At 36.5% G+C, this 21,442-nt stretch overlaps 1 protein-coding gene across 5 annotated transcripts in view; it reads right to left on the bottom strand.

The window, feature by feature from the left end:
* MARCHF1 (membrane associated ring-CH-type finger 1) overlaps positions 1-21,442 on the bottom strand; it is a 152,341-nt gene that overhangs the window by 39,641 nt on the left and 91,258 nt on the right. For 4 of the 5 annotated variants that reach the window (XM_062612523.1, XM_062612439.1, XM_062612748.1 and 1 more), the window contains one exon: positions 8,611-8,661. The exons of the other annotated variant lie outside the window; for it this stretch is intronic. Coding sequence is in view for 2 of the 4 variants with exons in the window: in XM_062612439.1 (XP_062468423.1) it covers positions 8,611-8,661 (51 nt within the window). In the remaining 2 variants the exon portion in view is untranslated. The remainder of the gene's footprint in view (positions 1-8,610; positions 8,662-21,442) is intronic. 5 annotated transcript variants of the gene reach the window in all.

Genomic DNA, 21,442 nt, shown 5'->3' on the forward strand with positions numbered 1-21,442 from the left:
AGAGTCCAGCTTTAACAAACCAGATGTAAAGGACAGCTGATAAAAAATGGCCTCACAGATGTCACCAGAAAGGCTAATGAATCCTCTAATGCTTCTTTAATGCTGAATAAGGAAGGCCAGAGGCATTTCTAAAAGCTGCTCAGCTTACAATACTGCTTAAGAGAAAGGTGCAGAAAATTGAGGGATGATAGGGCAGACAGGGAATATGAATAATGCTTTTATTCTCCTACTAAGTATATGCTTTATAGCGGTGATGCATCACAGAATCCTCCAGATCTCACCAGCCAGTACAGTTAAAAAGCTGAAACTTCATCCTATTAAAATAATGGCACACCAAGGAATGGTTACCTTCAAAGATTAGAACAGTTTGCATGGCAATAAGCTCAGCAGGAGATCTAGTCTGTGTATTCTCAGCTGAAAAATTCTCCTTTGTAAACAATGCAACTTTTTATGGAAAACATCCATCTTTATAAACTTTTATTTGGATTATTTCTCAGGTCTAAAAAGATCAAAAACACAGTGGAAATGACCCAAGACAGGTATATCTTACAAAGTGTGTCTTGATGACAAATGAAAATGGGTTTGGTTAAAGGAGGGCTCTTGGTGGGCTTTTTGTTGCTGCTTGAGTTTCTTTCTTGGTTGTTTTTGTTTGTTTGCTTGTTTGTTGTTTTGTTTTTTTTTTTCTTTATGATGGAGTTCCTGCTTTGTGCTCAGATTTCAAGGTTCTTATAATCTGATTGATGGCTTTACAGGAACACTAAATTAATTGGTAACTCAATTTATCTTACATTTTCTTACACATATTTTTTTGAGATTATTCCTTGCATATTTCTCCCCCAAACTTTCCCTTCTGTCCTCCTTCGCCTTGCTTCTGAAGAGAAGGAATAAAGGGAAAAGTAACACAAGGGGAAGAGACGAAATATCATAGAATCATAGAATCGTTAGGGTTGGAAAGGACCTTAAGATCATCTAGGTCCAACCCCCCTGCCATGGGCAGGGACACCTCACACTAAACCCTATCACCCAAGGCCTCGTCCAACCTGGTCTTGAACACTGCCAGGGATGGAGCATTCACAACCTCCCTGGGCAACCTATTCCAGTGCCTCACCACCCTAACAGGAAAGAATTTCCTCCTTATATCCAATCTAAACTTCTCCTGTTTAAGGTTTAACCCGTTACCCCTTGTCCTATCACTACAGTCCCTAATGAAGAGTCCCTCTCCAGCATCCCTACAGGCCCCCTTCAGATACTGGAAGGCGGCTATGAGGTCTCCACGCAGCCTTCTCTTCTCCAGGCTGAACAGACCCAGCTTTCTCAGCGTGTCTTCATACAGGAGGTGCTCCAGCCCCCTGATCATCCTCGTGGCCCTCCTCTGGACTTGTTCCAACAGTTCCATGTCCTTTTTCTGTTGAGGACACCAGAACTGCACACAATACTCCAGCTGAGGTCTCACAAGAGCGGAACAATACCATTTAGCACTTTTGAAAATATTATTCTGTAGAAAATGTTTTGAAATCTAAATCACTAAAGCAGGTTTACTTTCCATCGAAGTAAAATCAAAATAGCAAGTGGCAAATCTATCCTACTATTTGAAAAAAAAGAAAGGCAATTACACCTTTGATTTGTAGATTCAATAAGCTTTTTGATTTCTCTTTACTGATCTATGTTAATCTTTATTTTAAAGGTACAAGCTTTAGTAAAAAAATCCATTTCTTTAGATGTAGAAGCACTGTTGGCTAAACTTTGAATTATCAGATGGACTATAGTTTGTAAAAGTCTTTGGTCTGCAGCAATGCAAATTTTTTGATCCAAGAGTCTCTTCAAGAATGCGTCTTTCTAGGCATTATCACTGTCTTATTTGCAGTTCTGAGCAAAATTACAGAGATGTGGACAACTGAAACAAAGGATGTGCTGGTCTTTATACAAAAGGTGAAGAAACCTAAGACCAGCAGCTTTTGACTGTTTGGAAGAAGCTAAATGCAAATTTAGCCTGCAGGAAAGCTGAAGCACAAAACATGCATTTTCTTTGGTACTGGATAACAGTATGTGAGTTCTAAAGGTAGTCAGTATCAGTATTGAGAGAGTATAATCTAGACTTTCTCTTCCATTTAAAAGGGCATCTGTTTTCATATATCCCTCTGTCTGCAAGACTTAAAGCCTCAAAATGTTTCTATAAACTAAGCAGTTTTCAATCATATGACATTTCTGTCATTCTCCTGCCATACTTACGTGTGTGAGTGCATACACTCACCATATGCTTTGTTTGGGTTATGCAGGAGACAGACTGGATAAAATCCTATCTGTGAGGATATCAGTATATTTCAACAACTCTGTTGTGTATTTGATACCTACTTATTCCAGCCCTAAGGATAAGAGAAACCTGAATCTGCTGTATTTACAGTACAAAACCAGCAAAAGAGCTGTAGAAAGACTATTGAAATAACTAAGCTAAAAGAAGTGGAACCCTGACAATGCATCATTACAGAAAACAGGAGATGCCATATCCAATCACTGTAGAAATACAGTTTCCTAATTTCATTCTTTTTAGGACAAACACTTGAAATGTGCTTCTGAGTGCCATGGCAAAAAAAAATAAATGACATATAAAAATTTCCAGGAGGCTATGTGGAGCTGGTATGTTAAAGATCATAGTTTTTGTTGAAAACTGAATAATAAGCAAATGTAATAAGTTGCATATCCTGTTTATTGAAAAAAAATCAAAGCTGCTTCTGTACAGTATTGCATACCGCAGGATATGACTGAAATCTGTGATAACACAACGTCTCTACAAAAATGGAAATTCTATATGGGCGTTACATGCTAAGTAAGCATGTATAAACATAAATTTTATGGTACTTAACACATTTCAACCATATATGCTATTTTGTCTGAATGTGTCATTGTGGCATATTTAGGTAAACTCAGAATACACTGTTGGTAAGAACTGTAATTTAGTAAAATAGAATCTGTATAATTATATGTATTGTTGTAGACATGTAATTGTATTTTGTATGTATTTCCTCTTATTATAACACAAGTTTAAAACAGGTCAAGTGTATCCAAAAATAAACTGAAAATGTATTATTTTCTACTTCTTGTCACCTGGAACTGAGATAGATTTAATGCAATTTTATTCAGAAGTTTAAATTTCAGGCAGACTTAGATAAATTCTGCAGTTACACTTTTTGTTAAACTTATTGCAAATAATGAATAAACAGTAGGGACAAGCCACAGAGTATTCTCTAGACAACCCCCCCCAAACTTTTACACTTCAGAGAAAAAAAGTGCAGCAATAGTAATTATGCCATTGTATTTAGTTCTTTTTTCTTTTTTTTCTTTTCCCTGCTTTATGTTTAGATAAACCAAATTTTTTTCATTAAGTTGTTTACTTTGTGCTGTTGTCTTTTACATGAATGAGAGTTAAGTGCCTGGTTAGTCTTCACCTTTGATATTAATGATTCTTTTTAGGAGCAAGAATCATTTAGATGACTAACGTAACATTTACACTCAATTTTAATACTGGCTTTGTATACATGGTATTATTCACTGTAACAGCAATTTTGAAGGCTGACATTTTACAGTTTACAAGAGCAAGGACTTTTTTTTTTCTTGGTTTGTTTTCTGTTTTGAAAGCTCTAATGTTTCCTCTCAGCTGCTCATTACAGTAATCTGGAAGCTATGTGGGGTATTTTTTTGAAAAAATAAACCAACAAAACATCAAAACCAAAACCACAAAACCTACCGGTCTGGAGGAGAACTGTAATTTATAATTAGTGTGAAATTGGAAAAGACCAGTAAGAATAACAAACGTGAATAGACTTATAGCACTGCAGTCCCCTGTAGCAAAACACAAAGGTTATGCAACTGCCCTTTAGGATTCATACAAAAGGTATCTTGGAGATGTTGCAATCCTTTTTCAGGCTATGAAAGCTGATGATATTAATTTCTTTTAAAAGAACATTTTAAGTTATTTTATTCTTTTTCCACCATAAAGCCTATCATTTGTGCTTACAGTAATTCAGATAGATGATATGCATTCTTTGTTGATATCATTGCTAAAGACATGGTGGTATCTCTACCCATTAAAATATAACCCTGAACTCTGCTTCATGTTGTGTAAATCACCCAGATTGTGATACAGGACTTGATACATTCACCTCATACTGAGAAAGGATGAAAAATAACAAAATATCAAAACCCATGTGAGAGAAGGTTCAATTTATTGGAAGAGATTAAATGGAATTTTATGATTCAGAAGGATAAAACATTATATTACATATTGCATAAATTGATACTCGGTTTGTGAAATATATCTTGAAATCAAAAATTGAGTATCTCAAACCAACAATCAATCATTGGCAACAATAAATTTTTCATGTAAAACATTAATGGCTCTATTTTGACGTGCTGGTGTCTTTTGGTTTTGATTTGTACCTTATCAACAGGAGCCGAACCTGACATAAGAAATGAGTACAGAAATTGCATAAAGATATAGTAAAATCAATTATTTCCTTCTTTCATTTCTCTGTTGTTTTTAACATTTCTACATTAGACCAATGAATGTTATCACATAAAGTACTCCAAAACAATCACCCCCAATTCTGCCTAATGTAACTCAATGGAATTTTATTAGATGGATGCTTCAGAGACTTGTAAATAAAAAGTGTTCTAAAACCTGCTCCAGGCTTTTGAGAAGCAATTGAGCCAAAACAGAAATCAGGCAAGCCTGAGTTTCTCTGCACTGAAAAATAAGCCCAAAGTTACCATCAGAGAATTTCAAAACTTACTGCTGAGAGAGCATCCTTCTCTGAGGAGCTCTTGAATCATAATTAACATGCAGAAAGATAATTACAATGTTTTAGAAATGTTTCTTCTAGAAAGCATTTTAACATAACCAGGCAGCCTCAGAAACACACATAAGCATAACCCCCATGGTAATTCGAACACTCAATTTGTTCCACTGGTTAACCACAACAGAAAGAAATGAATCCACTGGATCCTTCTCAGACTAGCTTTCCCGGTAAATTATACATATTTTAGGAAGACATAACAAGTTTAACAAAAAATCTATAGTGCACAGAACTAAGCAATGGAAAATAGGTTATGAACAAGGTCAAGTTTTGAATTTATTAGATTTTTAACACACCCACGTAAGATAATATTAATTCTGAAATCCAGAACACTGCACAAGACTATCTTTTACACAGAATAATAAAGTTGTCTCTCCTACCAAGACCATGGAAAATGAGTGGGAAAGTCTAAGGGTTAAAAATATAATAATAATTAGAAAACAGCAAGGCTGGTTCAAAACTCATAGTTTCAATACTTCTATGTATTGATTTATATGTATTACAGTAGATTAGTTTTGAAAGCCATAGTTAGTTAGTAACCAAGGCTCCATTTTGTCACTGTGTGATGAATAGTGCAATGCAGCTCAGTCCCAGGAATGAGCTATTACTCCTAGTGCTAGCAGGGCAGAAGGCAAAGAAGGCTTGTTAATTGATTTATTGATTCTACAGGAAAAATCTAGCTTATTACTGGTAAGGCAGCAGAAATCAGACACTGGTACATTTTCCTAATTGCCTCTGCTTGGAAAACCAACTGAAGTACTTGCTCTTGGATTCCCAAGGCAGTTTTATTGGTGTATAGGCTGAAGCATATAAACAGATGTTGCAGGTGGACGTTCCCTGAAGACAGCCACAGCTGACTGTCAGTCAGGAGTACCAGGAAACAGGCAGACAGAAGTGGGCATAGCATGGAAGAATGAGGGTACAGAATAATGCTAGATTACTTTCAAGCACCTGCAATTAACTTAGTGGTTACCCTAAGAATGGGATATTTAAGGTCACTGTAACAAGCTGGAAAAGAACCCAGAGAGGGATCAGCAAATTAGTTTGAGGAAATGCTCTCCCTCCTTCCCACTGACCAAAATAGTGTAGGTATGGCACAGGAGGGCTAAGGGCAGGTGGGGTAAAGCATGGTGTCTTACGGGGGCAGTGGGAGCTACAGCACTGCTACGCTTAGTTTTCACTGTTCATATACTCTTTCCCACAAATAAAACAGTAACTGATTCAGTGCTGGAAGTGTAGGATTTTGCCTTACTCCTACCACAGTGATGAAACACTCCACTATACATGTAAAAACAAAAGATTAAAAAAAAAAAAAAATGGGTAGAGCTACATAATTTTATGATTACATGAAAAGCATTTGTAAATATTCCAGTTGGCTTAATTTTAAATTTGTACACATATAGAAACATATTGGCCAGCCACTGCTTTTACTTAGTAACATGTATTAAGGTGGAATTTAAAAATAATTTCATACTGAAATCGTATCTAAATATTTTAAATTTTGTCCTTGCATTAGCCTAAAATAGTTTATTACTGAAATTCCAACCAGGAACTTACATGCACTCTCAACAGACAGCAAAAGTGAGTGATAAAATTGGAGTGATTTGCCCCATGGTCCCGCTAGGAAATGTTTGATTTTAAAGTCTATAAATTGAACAGGCTTATGCTAACTAGTCTCTGGTAAATAACAAACCAAAGCCATTGCTTCTCATTATGTCTAGATAAAACATATCCAGTGTTCAACAATTCAGTTCACTTTGTAGTACTGTGTAATTCGGAGTTAATGTGCCTAGTAAGTAAAATTGCCCAAGCATATACTGCAAAGCTTAGGTGCCCTCTCTGAATAAACAGCTTACGAGCATTATGCATCTGTATCTGCAGAATCTTTATTAGATTTCTTTTCAGAAATAGGGTGGTACAAAACCGAATGATATCAGGGAGCACCTATCCTGCTCTAGGGCAGGAGCTCCATATACAACCAATGGTGGCACACACAATAAGCAGTAACTATTAAAAACTAACTATTTGACCTTTTTTTTAGCTTATTCATACTGGCAAATGAAGGCAGTAAAAGACAATGGTTTGATTACTGTAATTCCTATTTTTATATAAAGACACTACTTTTTTATTTTATTGGAATTTCTGTTGTGTGCAAGATCCAGCACTGCACAAAACTCAAAGACCGCCTTTGGTATGCAGTTTACATCACCTAGAAGCTTCCAATCTTGTTTTCAGGTGCAGTATTTGTTACTATTACTTTGTGCCATGCAATACTAACCTGAAAAGTGGTTTGCTTTTCTATGCATACACATATATATAACCTCCTGTTTTATAAAAAGAAGCATTTTGAATCAGACATCAAACTGGAAACTGGATTTCCAATCAAATCTCTTTGAGCATTTGAAAATGGTAGGTTCACATAGAAAAATTATCCAAAAGAATGAATGATGCTATACAACAGACAAAGATTAAGCGCGTGCCTGAACACCTTGCTTTTTAACTTACTACCTTAAAAGCTGAAAGTACTCCTTTCTAATAAGCATCTATACTCATTTCTGCAGAATTTACTTAAAAATAAATGCTAATCACTTCCATGTTTCTCATGTCAGTGAATATATTTATGCTTTGTCACTGTGTAGCCCATGCAACTGACTTAGAAAAAGCAGAAAGAGTAATATCAAGGCAACATAGATTTACAGGAATTGTAACTTAGTCTTGCATTTAAAACCCTTAGAGAAAATAAAACATGCAATTCACTGTGATCAAGCATATAAGTATATACATACATATATGTATATCTCCTTTTTAAAAATAGGCAACAAGTCAGGAAGGGATTCAGCCATATCCTAGAAAAGGCTGGAGGTATTCCACTCCTTTTTTTCCTGCATTTTTTTTTTCCTTCTTAATGTAAAAGAGCAGAGCACAACTTGTAACACAATAAAACATAACATTTCTTTAATTAAAAAAACTACAGTTGGGTTTATTTTTGGCTACAAGAAGAAAACAGTTTTACAGTGTGTACCCCATACAATAATATTATGGGGAAGGGCCTTAAGGATACTGTGCTTGCACTGAATGCAAAATATTTAATCTTTAGACACAAACATAATACATAGCAGAGGTTTAGGCTGGGATTCAAACAATTATTGAGTTTTCATCTTTTACCTCCTGTACATCCTGGCTTTTTGGCATAGATTTCAGCCACATCTGAACCAAAAATGCAGAGAAAAAAGTGGTTAAAACTAAAGAACTCCAGTATAAATCACATTTTGCCTTTTCCTAAAGTTTCCCTTCTGTTTCCTAGAAACTAAAAAGCATCTAGATATAAAATTCTGGCTTTGGTGAATCATAAATCCCTGTAAAAGGAATTCAGAATTCAATCCAAAATGATGACACACTCATAGCTCTACATATTACCGTTGTTATTATTTGGCTAGGCAGGGGACAAAAATCAAGCAGTAATTCTATCTTAAGTCAAAGTGCTAACATATCATTCAGCAGTTGTGGAAAGCAGGTGAATAAAGAGCAAAAACTGTCATTTATTGCTTGTTAGTGTACATACTACAGTAATGCCTAATTGTATATTTATACTTTAAGATGGACTATACCTGGTAACCATCATGTTAGGCAGCAAAACATCAAATCTGATGTGTATAAAGATAACATCAGAATATACATGTGGTTAAATGGAGTAAAGTACTGTATTACATTTGACAAACTTTGTTTTAACTTCTATATAAAGGAAATACATTTCACACACCTTTGAAATGTTGCTTGATCGACTTGTGGAACGCCCTGGGGATTTGTCATTCTGGAAAACAAAATTAAAAGGTGAAGAAAGTTATGTCACTCAAATTCCTCCTAAGCAGATTTACTCTTTCTGCGATTGTGAGTGCGCACAGTTTCTCTTCCTCTGTTTTTCTTCAGTATGGCTACTGACTGGACAATGGAAGACAGCTCAACAAACAAACCATTACAAGATTCATGCAAATTACACCAGTAAATGTTGAAAAATGTTCTGCAAAATGTTAGCACTTAATTGCTGATGGTTTATTTTGCAGGGTTTTTTAACAACATTTTGAGTGAAAGATTAATGTATCATCACAGCTTCTCATGAAACCTGCGGATTCTTGTATGAAGAGGAATGTTTCATGACAAATAAAAAAACCCACCTAGTTACACTGACACAACCCTGATTAGAAAGTTGAATTCCTCCTTTCAGGAAAGTTAAAATGGAACTAGATGAATTCCTGGCCAGACATGTTCTGAGAACAACAAACTGTAACCAGTCATAGATGTAGTTCAGTTTAACACCTACCCCACATCCCTTCTCACTCATGCAAAACCATACAAACCAACACCATCGGCTGAAATCCTACGTAAATAAAGTATATGTTGAACAGCTACATTTCTGTAGCAGAAATTTTTTTTTTTTTGGTAAAGCAAAATAGGAAGTAAAGCAGTTGTTCAATAATTTGTTCACTATTTATACGTCTCCAGGTACAGATTCAGCTTCATTTACACTGAAATGGTAAAAGGTATTTCAGAAACAGTGCTCATCCCCTTGGTAAATGCACACACTGAGGTCATGGAAATGTTTTTCTCAACACTGAGAATACAGATTCAAACACTCCGGTGAAATAGTCATCAAGACTGATTTTTACCTAGGAGAGATTGAAATAGATACCTTTTGTGCAAGTTTGTTAGACAAGTTATGTGGGGGAACAGAGGGCAAACCCCTAAGTAGACCTTCTACTTGCGCAGCTGAATTTGCAGTGCATGCATACAAGTGTATTGAAGACTTACAACTTGACTATGATCCACCCCTCCTCATCCTTCATTTAAATAACTACAGAAAAATACAGAAGCTAAAATTTCCTGCTCCATTACTGTGCATATCTAGTCTAGAAATTAGTATTTCCCCAATAATTTGTAGCACATGACAGTTTCGCAATGGCAAAAATGACAGAAAAACAAAACAAAACAAAAAACAAGCCTTAGGCAATTTGTCAGCAAACGTTTCGGAAAAAAAAACACTTTGCCATTTTTATCTCTAAAAAACTGCTTTAATCTCAATCCCAGTAAGCACACCCATATGAAAGATATTTTCAAAACTACTTGCTGTTCCACACACTATTGTATCTCTCTTCCTTCAGACTTCAGGTAGTTTATTTTTTGTTCCATCCCTAAGCACCATCATTTTTTTGCACTGAAAATATTAACATACTGAACTATTTCGCTTTTTACTTTGCCTTCACTAGCACTAAGACACACAACAGACTCTTGCCCTCAAAAAAAACAGCACTGCTGAACTCCCTGACCATACATCACTCTCCTTTTGATTCTACCATACTGGGTAATTCTCAGGACTTAACCACCTTTAGGTTTGTGTCAGAGTTTCTTCTTTTTTAGGAAGAATTAAAAAAAAACCCACAAAAATAATTCTTCAAATTATACATTTATTACATCATGTCCTTGAAGTTGGCCCCGAATTGAACAGAGAAGTGAACCTAATGATTCCTTCTCACCTGAAGCATTCTCTGCTTCGAATATTACTTCTGTGATATATTAACCACTGTAGCTTTGGTAATAAATTAATAATTCCTTATCCTTTCTAGACAACATTAAATATATAAAGTTTCAAATGTCTTCATTTATATCTACAGAAAATACACTTCGGATATACTGGGTCAGCATTCAGGGCAGCTCTGGTTTGACCTCAAAATAATAGAAGTTATGGACCCATGAAATTAATTCCCCTTTTGTGGTTAGAAATTATGAACAAGGATCATAGCTGAGAAACTCCCTGCTAAAACCATGCAACCTTTATGCTCCATCACTTGGACTGAAGAAATGTTTTGTATTTTCTGACAGCGTAGTGAACTCTGGAACTGTAACTTACTTTCTTCTAACAATCTGCCATTCGAGATTAATTTTCAAAATCTGTTTCCTGACTACAGCTCTCTAGGCTTTTTACATGATCCATTCTTCACTATGGCACATATCTTCTTCACTTTAGTTACCACAAGCTCCTGACTTTCTGACTCCCAGTACCCACACTCTGCAAAGTACTAGCTCATACACTGAATGGTCTACATGGACCTGGCTGGCTCTACAGCCTTTGGAAAAATAAATAAAAAATTTAATCATTATTTCCAAGTTCAGGTATCTTGTAGTGATTTATTCTAAAGAGCATATAAATAAACTACAAAATGTTGTTGCCCTATTACCATACATGAATTGAAGCAAGAATTCTTCATTTGAGTTCACATTGAATTTACATGACTGTTCATACAAAGAAAGAACAGAATAGAAAATTTATGGCAAAATCTCTTATGAATGTGTCTTTAAAGAATGTCAGTGTGCTTCTGTTTTAATGGTTTATGTTTACAAAATATTCACATCATTAAGAACAACTGATTCCTTTTCTTACTGTAAGTGAAGAGGAAATATATTGAAGAACATTTTTTCTGACAAGCTTGCTAAACACTAACAAGAAACGTATGTTTAAACATCTATACATATTTTTGTGCATTAGGGAAATGCCTTAGCACGTCCTTCCAATCAGATTATTTCAAATTAAATAGATTTGCACCCTTTAGAATTAACAGTTTTCAGAAGGACTTATTTAATGTCTACAATGTCTTGGTTCTTGATTTCCCTGAGTTTTCTGAATACACATACAGAGTTCTGGCCCTTTAGCTAATATGCAGAGATCTCTCTTGCTAAAATTATCAATCTCTTTTTCCCTCCAGTCAACTGTCGTGGTTTAAACCCAGTCAGGCAACTCGTTCACTCACTTCCCCCCTTCTTGCCCTCCCCCTACTCCCGGAGGGACAGAGAGGAGAATCGAAAAGAATGCAACCCCCACAGGTTGAGATAAGAACAGTTTAGTAACTAAGGTATAACACAAATCACTACTGCTACCACCAATGATAATAATGATAAAGGAAATAACAAGGGAAGAGAATACATCACCTCACCACTAGCCAACTGATAACTCGCCCCCCCAGCCCAGCCAAGCACTGACCAATACCTCCTCCAATCCCGCAGTCCCTAGCCCTCCTGGTTACATCCTGGGCATGACGTGCTGTGGTATGGAATACGTCTTTGGTCAGTTTGGGTCAGGTGTCCTGTCTCTGCTTCCTCCTGGCTTCCCCTCCTCCCTGGCAGAGCATGAGGCTCACAAAGTCCTTGGCCAAACCAAAACATCCTTGTTATCAGCTCTGTTCCCGAGCTGAAAGTCAAAACACTGCACTGCACCAGCTACCAAGGAGAAAAATGACTGCTGCTGCTGAACCCAGGACATCAACAAAATAACAGAACAACTGCTCCCAAGACTTCTCCTGGCCATGATAGATACGCGCTTCTCAGGTTGTATGCTGTATTATGCAGTCCAGACTGAAACGCCTCTCCTTATTTACAGACATCCTATATCACCAACTTGTCATCTCTCTTGTGTTTCATCATGCAAACACTCATCAGGTATCTCTTCAAAACTCGGTTCCTGTAACTATTCCACTCAAATATCAAGAAAAAGCAGTCTGTGTTGGTAAATTTCCTGAAAATTCAGTAAGATGTAATTCAGCCTTCAATATGAATTCTGTGAAGAAGACAAAAGAGAAATAATGGCATGAAATTTCAGATTATGACACATTAATGAAACTGCTTTGAGAAGAACGTTACATGTACCTGTCCAACCACATCCTACCAAGAAAACAACTGTGTAACATAACAGGTAGTAATAAGAAATTCATAAATGCTGTGGTGAACTGTTCAGTCTCATTCTAAAGAGCAAACTGGTAGATCAGCTGCTTGCTTTCTGACTCGCACTAAATATTTATCCACATTGTTAATGATTTTAATTCTTGTTGGATAGCATAGTGCATTTTAAACAAACTAAGTCATTTGTCTGGTTTCTTCCCTTTAGCTGTCCCTTGCTTTGCTCTGGCCCTGAGCATCACTTGGGCTGACCCAGCAGCTTGCTAGCGGATTGCACTCCATCTCTCTGAAGAGACACCATCAAGAACTAATCACAGTAGCCCAGCTCACAAGAGAATCTTAAGCAACAACTTGTCACACACGTACATTCTACCCACTCCCCACCACCAAAAAAACCCCAACAAAACTTTGCACAAAATAATTCACCTCTGTTTTCTTTCCGTGAGCAAAAACCTTTGCATTCCAGTGGTACAACGTGCCGCTTCACACATCTGCACACAGTCCTCAACCTTAAGAATCCATAAATGATTGGAGAAACAAATTTTCCTCTAGAAGTCATATAGCAATATATCACAAAAATAAATGTCTTCTAAATATAAGCACAACACAAGCCAAACAAATGTGGTTTTGCCCGTCTAAAGTCCCTTTCCATCTAGTACCCCGTCACAGCATTGACACAGGAGTCTCCTTTCAGCACTTTTTCACTTCTGGAGTTTAAATGGGAGCAGAAATTGCTTTCATTTTACATCTTGAGCTATCAGATATGTAGATGATCTCAACTAGCAACATGAGTCACTTATCACCCACTTCTTATCTCTAGCAGGCTAGATTCCTTTCCTTTCATATCTCATACTAGCTCGCTCACATCAGTCTCCATGGACTCAGTGCAGCTGCTTTCATTTTTTTAGTACAAACTGCTAATAAACATGATAAATATATCAGAATCTGATCCATCATCCTTTTGAGTAGAAAATACTAATTACAATCCATCACAGGCCAAGATGAGTCAATAGTATGCTTGCTGTGACAATATAAGGGTTTCACAGTGATGATTCTACCTGCAATTACATGGACAACTTCCATGTTACAACACAAATTAGTAAACAAACAATATTTGTCACATACCTGCCTTTGATCATGACATAAGCAGCTATCCAGCTATTTTATTGGTATAAATGTCTAATACTAATGAGAATGAGGTATGTGCTGAACCCAGGACAGGCTATGATGGGGTTAATTTTCTTCACAGTAGCTAGTATGGGCTCTTTTGGATTTTTGCTTGACACAGTGTTGATATCACACGGATGTTCTAGCTATTGCTGAGCAGTGTTTACATACAGTTAAGGCCCTTTGTGCTTCTCATCTCACCCCACCCCACCAGTGAAAAGGCTGAGGGTACACAAGAAGTTAGGAGGGACACAGCCAGGACAGCTGACTCCAACTTACCAAACAGATATTCTATATCGTATGGTGTCATGCTCAGCATATAAAGGTTAAAGGAACAAAACTCAATATAAAAAAGGCTGGGATTTCACAAGATCAATATGTAAGGGTGAGCAATAGCTGTACAACAAAGAAGCCATACACAGCAAAGGGTTTTGCTCATTAGTACCTCCTGCTTTCTAGTAGCAAAATGAACTTGTTCGTACTACAATTAAGATAACCAGGAACTGAGAGCTGGAAGTGGCTCTCATTTCCTTCAGCACCTGTAGACTAAGAGGAGCCATTTGATTCAGTTCAGAGGCTGAAGAGCACATTCTTTCCCTCACTGAATGCAAGGCAAGAAAATAACTTAAATCTTAAACAGCTCTAAGAAACATCTTCCACATTTTCCTGCTGCAGGTTATGTAATTCTTCATCCAAGTCAACAAAATGTTATGTCTGAGGCACTAAAATACCAAAGAGAATTGAAGGGATTCATAGAAATAAGCATGAATAAGAATTACCAGGATTTTGCACTCTTCACTATAATGCATCACATTTTTGATAAATCTCTACACTGACCTCTATTAGGTGGTGAAATACACGTTTCTCAGGATAGACAGGCAATAAGCAATACACTGTGTGTGGCAACAGCCTGGTGCCAGTGGATCTTTCTACCTTCTTGATCTAGGTCAATACTGATTGCACCTACTGGCAGAGAGGTTCATAGAACTCTTCAAAAACAAACCCGTGTTATATCACCCAGCTCGTTTCCAAATAATACTATCAGTCAGAAACTATGACCACCAGTATCCTAACCAGTCTCTAGGTTAACATACTTTAGCAATACATAATTTCACATGAATAGTTTCATTATTTAAGTCGATGTGAAACTTCATATATTCCTAGTTTCACCACTGAATTATTCAGCTGACTGACAATACCAGGATTATTTTTTTTTTAATTAACCAGCCTTCATTTACCCTTTTTTCTTGCTTTAATCTTAAGAAAAATAACAAAATTTTAATGCAAGGTTGTTCTCTATGACTAGGTATTCTAAATCACTTAGTATGCAAAAATACACATCTAAAATAGTATCTGTCCTTGTTGACTCAGAAACTGCTTGGTGTAACCAAGCATCAAGCATAACACTGTGTGAATAATCTGCTGTAATTAGCTGCCTTTAATCTTCAGTTTATACCTTGGGGGAAAAAGAGAAAAAGGCTGCCAAAACGATAGTTTCTAGTAGTACTTTTCTAACAAGATACGAGTGATGCCTGTCTTTATCCAATGCTGACTACACAGTTAAAAATTAAAAGCTGCAAAAATAGACAATGGACAAGTGAAACTTGCCATTACCTTCTTATTAAAAAGTCACTGGGAAAATCATACGAAGACTATAATTTAAAAATCACCTAATACATTAGTCTGTATTCTAATGACATACCTTAGCTTGACTGAGACGCATTCCATTTGCAAATGGAATTATATAAAAAAAGCAAAGAAGGATAATATTAATTACAACCAAAGAAAATATTACAAAATAAATAAAAACAGAACATGACAAATACAAAGGAAAACAGATGGAATTAAAAATAAACATAGGAAAATATTTTCCAGATTCTGTCAAAATATAGAACCATATAAAAAGTAAAATTTTCCTTCAGGCATATAGGCATTTAAAAGAAATAGTTATTTAGAGTCAAAAAGGTAACCTACAGGGAGAAAGATTAATTGCATAAATTCACTCTTGTTAGTTTCTCACCAGAGAACTGTTCTCATATTGGTACTCAATACATGGCTCTGACTTCTCTGACACAGTGCCTATAGAAGATATACTTGTCACGTTTAGAAACAAATCTTGGGCTACAAACATCTTACTAATGTTTTTATTTTCCACTGCTATTTGCCAAGATACTTCCCTTCAGCAAAAATACAGAGGTTTTTATTATTGCTATATCAATGTCTAAGTACAGCCTGCTTAATTTCTACCATCTTGCTACATTAGTCACAGCACTTTAGATACAACAGGTAGCAATATAATTTGTGATAGATTCCCACATGTCAAAAGCACCTTCTGCTACTTGGTAATTATAAACAACCTGCATGATTGCACTAACACTTGATTTACATTCATTTGTTACTGGAGACATTTATGGGGATTTTGTGTTTGGGTGTCGTTGATAAAGATACCTTACCTGGGAAATCTGCAAATGTTATTTTTATATCCTTTTTTCTTGGCATTATTCAGGTATAGAAAATGAAGACAAGGACCGGTTTTATTTCCCCTCCTATAAAATACAAATGCAGCAAACATTCTACAGGCTTTACTTTGTCAATCTGTTTTGCTAATGAACAACTGTCAATTCAGCTTTGTCTTATTACTTCTACATAGGTGTGACACATGTCACTGTACATCTCTTGGGTTTCAAATATGAAATAAACCAACTATTTAATTATCACTTATTTTCACAGTGCTACCCTCCTTAAATGGGTTTGACACACAGAGCAAGAAAGTGAAATAGAGTCCTTCTCACTATGACATCAAATTATCTTTTTGTCTCTCTTCTGCGATGAACAGAAATGGAACACAATAAATTTCACTGCAGCACTCATGTCAAATTGTTCTGTCATTTACACATTGCCATCATTTACAGATAATGTATTTACACGTTTCCATCCTCAATCAATGAAGATCTGTTTTTTCATTGTCTTGTACGGCATGATAGAACTTTAGTACACTAGCCACTATATTTATCTTCCAAAGCTCCCAGTGTATCACAAAACTTTGCTTTTCTGTAAGACTGAGACTTAAGACAATTGTTTTTTCCATCACCATGCTGAGCTCCAATTAATGTTTGTTCAGTTATGGGCCTGAATTTTTCTCTAATGAGTGAATATTTTTCTCTAATATTTTCCTGAATGTTTTTCTCTAATATTTTCTAATTATTTTTCCCAAAGAGTGACAACCTCTCTCATATTTCAGAACGTTTCCCCAAACTCCTGGTCTCTGCAATGATCCTCTCTTGTAAGAACACTCTTGGTGGTCCGTATGTGAATTTCAGCAAGCACTTGTAAGAAGTGATGACTATGAATTATTCTACAAGAAAGTGGACATGGTCTGTGGACCATGTCATCCAAGTTTTAATCAGATATGCATTCAGTTTTCTCTGTTAAGTATGACTATATGCAGGGTTTTTTTTTAATTGAAAAGACAAACTAACTTGTTTCAGAAGCTGGAATTCAGAGGTCATTTTGTTGTCTGCCATTTATTGTGACCTGCTGGATTCCAGTCAGTTAGTACCAGAGATGAAAGACTCTGTGTGGCCAAGTATTTGTCTAACAGCCAAATGTTTATCAAAGGGCAAAAGGTTATTTAAATACACAAAGTCTAAGTGCCTCAATTACAACAGAGCCATAAAACGTTACTTGAATATATGCTTATATTCAAATATCACCAATCTTATACCTTTTATTTGGAGTTCTATGTCTTCAGTGTCCCTTTAACTCAAACTCCTCTGAGTAAAATGGACAATGAAATATCTTTTTCCCCTGTCCTCTAAAGGACATCTAAACAACTAAATCTTTTAAAGTACAGGTACCACCTTTCACTGGCCAATTTTTTTCATTATTGAGCCTAAATCCACTGATCTCCAATTGTAACAAGAATAGGAGCAAAACTATACATAAGTAAGTACTTGATCAGAAGTCCTAAGTGCTAAGTAATAATGCTAAGAAAAAAAATAAACAGAACTGAACAAAGAACACCACTGTTTGACAATGCATCTGGCTCTTAATATCCAGCAAACCTGTATCTTGAGAATCTCCATGTGCATAACAGAGATGTAAGCAGAACAGTAGAGGTCACAGAGAATACTGATATTAGGTAAGAGTAGGATTACAAGAATTTATGTTGAACCCTTGCTACTGCCAGATGCAGATGAAAAATTAGGGATGTTACCACCTGAACAATTTAATTCTGTAACATGTACCTGTACCCAGATTCAAAGGCCCATAATTCTTAGTGTTACAGGCTTATCATGACCCTTACAATCACAAGCTGAAATAACAAATGTAAGCACAGCACATGAAGGAATTTTATGCCAGTTGATTCCACGATGCACATAGATTCCACAGATACATTCATCAGCGTCTTTCCTCACTATTCTGGAAATCCCAAAATTCATTCTGATGCTAGATTAACAGAGGTTAACAAATAATTAAACAGATCGGGCTTATTGTTTGATTTAATTATGCACCTATTAGTTTAATCATTATGTAGTTTGTCATTTTCAACATAAATTCGAACATTACAACTCCTTCATCTTTAAAAACCACATCTACACATCTTTTAAACACCTCCAGGCATGGTGACTCAACCACTTCCCTGTGCAGCCTGTCGCAATGCTTAACAGCTCTTAGGTGAAGAATTTTTTCCTAATATGTAGTCAAAACCTCCCCTGGCACAACTTGAGGCCATTTCCTCTTGTCCTATTGCTTGTTACTTGGGACAAGAGATCAACCCCCACCTCATTCCATCCTTCTTTCACGTAGTTGTAGAGAGTGAGAGTCTCCCTGAGTCTTCTCCAGACTAAACACCCCAAGTTCCCCCAACCGTTCCTCATAACAATTGTTCTCCAGACCCTACACCAGCTTTGTTGCCCTTCTCTGGATCCACTCCAGCACCTCAATGTCTTTCTTGTAGTGAGAGGCCCAGAACTGAACACAGGATTCAAGGTGCGGCCTCACCAGTGCCCAGTACAGGGGGGATGATCACTGCCCTGGCCCTACTGGCCACACTACTGCTAATACAGGCCAGGATGCTGCTGGCAAGCTTGGCCACCTGGGCACAAGCTGGCTCATGTTCAGCTGGCTGTCAACCAACACCCACCAGGCACCTTTCCAGCTACTCTTCCCCAAGCCTGTAGCGTTGCATGGAGCTATTGTGGCCCAAGTGCAGGACCCAACACTGAGGTACTGAGTCTTCTCATAAATCAATAGTAGTATATTACTGCACAAACATAAAAAAGTGTCATTTACCCCAATCTTTTGAAGAGCTCGCATGACAAAGACTAGATCCTTTCTTCAGTTACATCTGGAATATTTTAAGGCAGCAGGGCTCAGGATCCGGGACACAATTTGTTTTTCTCCGCTTTCTGAAATACTCAGTATGTTCATTAGAAGACGGATGCTGTAGAAATCACAGTTAAATTGAGCTTATCACAAACCTACCTATTGTAATATACTAATTTATTCTGTCAGGGAATGAAGGGAAGCTATTATACAAAAGCTTTTTTTGTTTATTCTTTGTAGCTACCCTAATATTTCATTGAAAACCTAATTCTTGATTGTATCTTCTACTTCAAATATTTCAAGTAAAAAGAAGTGTGGAACATAGTATACACTTATTTCTTAGCAGACTTGACAGCAAGTCATACATATTCATAACAGAAGCCTTCTAAAGGTCTTTTATTCCCAGACAAACATGACCTATGTATTCCATATCAAAGATGTGCTGAGAGATGGACTTGTACAGCACACCATTTACTGATTACTCCTTCTAGCAGACTTTGTATTATAACAGAAATCTCTTGAATGGAAAGAGGAACACCAAATGGGAAAGAAGGATAAAGTTTGGGGAAAACAGATAAGGAGGAGACTGCCCTAGGGAAGAGAAAATGCCACCCTAGCTTAGGTGAGGGAAGGTTTTACTGTGCAGAGCATAATTTCTGATTCCAGATGTGATCAATAAACAAACCGAAAAATAAAACCAAAATATAAGTGGCTCTGCCATGATATCTGGTTAGCTATGATGCAAAGACATTGTAGGCAGTTGTTAAATTCCTACTAGTCAGACCTTCAAGACTAATAAAAAAAGTCCCTGCATAATTTGGATAGACAATAATTCAAAGTTTCTGAGAGTGGCTATAAATAACTACTTAGCAGATTATAGAATACACTATTCTGTTAATTACTGCAAAGAATTTAGACTGTGCTGGAAGTAACATCCTGACACTAACTGACTAATATTTGCACACAATATTCTGTGCATTTACGTCTATCTGTCTTCAAAGGCTCAAGCTGTTAAAAACACCACTGAAATTATCTAGTCTTTTATTCATGAAGCATTTTAATTAGTGTCTCGGCAGTTAATATCTTATGCTTTGCACTTCCTTCCATTACTCCATTCTTTTCTATTATTGTCAGTGCTTTCTCACCAAGGAATCCTACTTTGCTTAGTCACAACACGTAATATGAAATAACATTATACAGAAATCACTATTGTAATTTCCAAAATGGATACCACACTTTCCCTCATTTCACTAACGTAGGTCACCAGAGTGATAAATGCTCTAGATTTTTTAGTTTTCAGTCCACTTCCAGATTTCCAGTAGTCCCTGTTGGAAAGGATAACAAGTACAATAATAGTATTTTAAGAAAATAAACAATACTCTTCCACTTGTATCTGAAGCAGGTAGTTAACTGGTGACTAACACAGTGTTGAATGGAACCAGGTCCACTGAAGATCTGACTTATTCATCTCAGGTAGTGGTCCACGCTTTGCAATATGATGCTCATAAAATGTCTTCAGCAACATGTTATCTTTCATATTTTTGGGAACCAGGACTCCCAACACTGGCAAACATTGTCTTATACAGCTACAAAAATACAGATGGTATTCGCGTAATTCTCTTTTACATCTAAAAACCCCATCTTTAGCTCAAACTGAATTTTTTCCTTCATACAGAAACAGTACTCTTACCAATTGTTGCTGTAAACAAGCAGAACAGGGCTTTCACAATCTGGGAGGAGACTTTCAGTGTCCTTTCCAGCTAAACTGTGTGTGCACTGATTTTAAAAGAGGAATCATATAAAAAACTGTTGTTGGGGAGTATATTTTCATTTTTTGTTGATAGTAAAATTTCTCCATCTAATCACAGTGTGAGGTTGTCCTGGTTTCAGGCTATATTCAGAAGTTCTGTCAGTTCATCCTTATCTTCCCTGCTCAGTTTGTCTCTAATGTGGATGAGTAAGCTGAGTTATATGTTGTTGTGCTTATCTGGATCACAGTTCAGTGGTTTTAGCACATCTATTTTCTTTGAATGCAAAAGGTTAATTTCATTCTAGTGTAGATTACATCTGAATACTGACCTTTGCAACTGGAAAAACAGGTAGCATCGTAGTTTAATTAACCTCCCAAACGGATACATATTTGAAACATATGCAAGAAACCATATGCTTTAAATTCTTCTGGGAGCCACGTAAGAATGGTGAATCGCTGATATCTGGAAACACTGGAATTGTCCAGAATGAGACAAAAGGAGATTTCTTTTGTATTAACTAGGATAGGCTGAGAGAATTTGGATGGCTGAGATGTTCATGGGGACTGTAGCTGTGACTTTCTTTCGCATACACAGATAAAGTGGCTCTTTATATACAGAGGTGCA

This window comes from Pezoporus occidentalis, unplaced genomic scaffold (assembly GCF_034315485.1).
Source record: "Pezoporus occidentalis ecotype Australia unplaced genomic scaffold, CSIRO_AGI_Poc_V1 ctg1, whole genome shotgun sequence".
Lineage (NCBI taxonomy): Eukaryota > Metazoa > Chordata > Aves > Psittaciformes > Psittacidae > Pezoporus > Pezoporus occidentalis.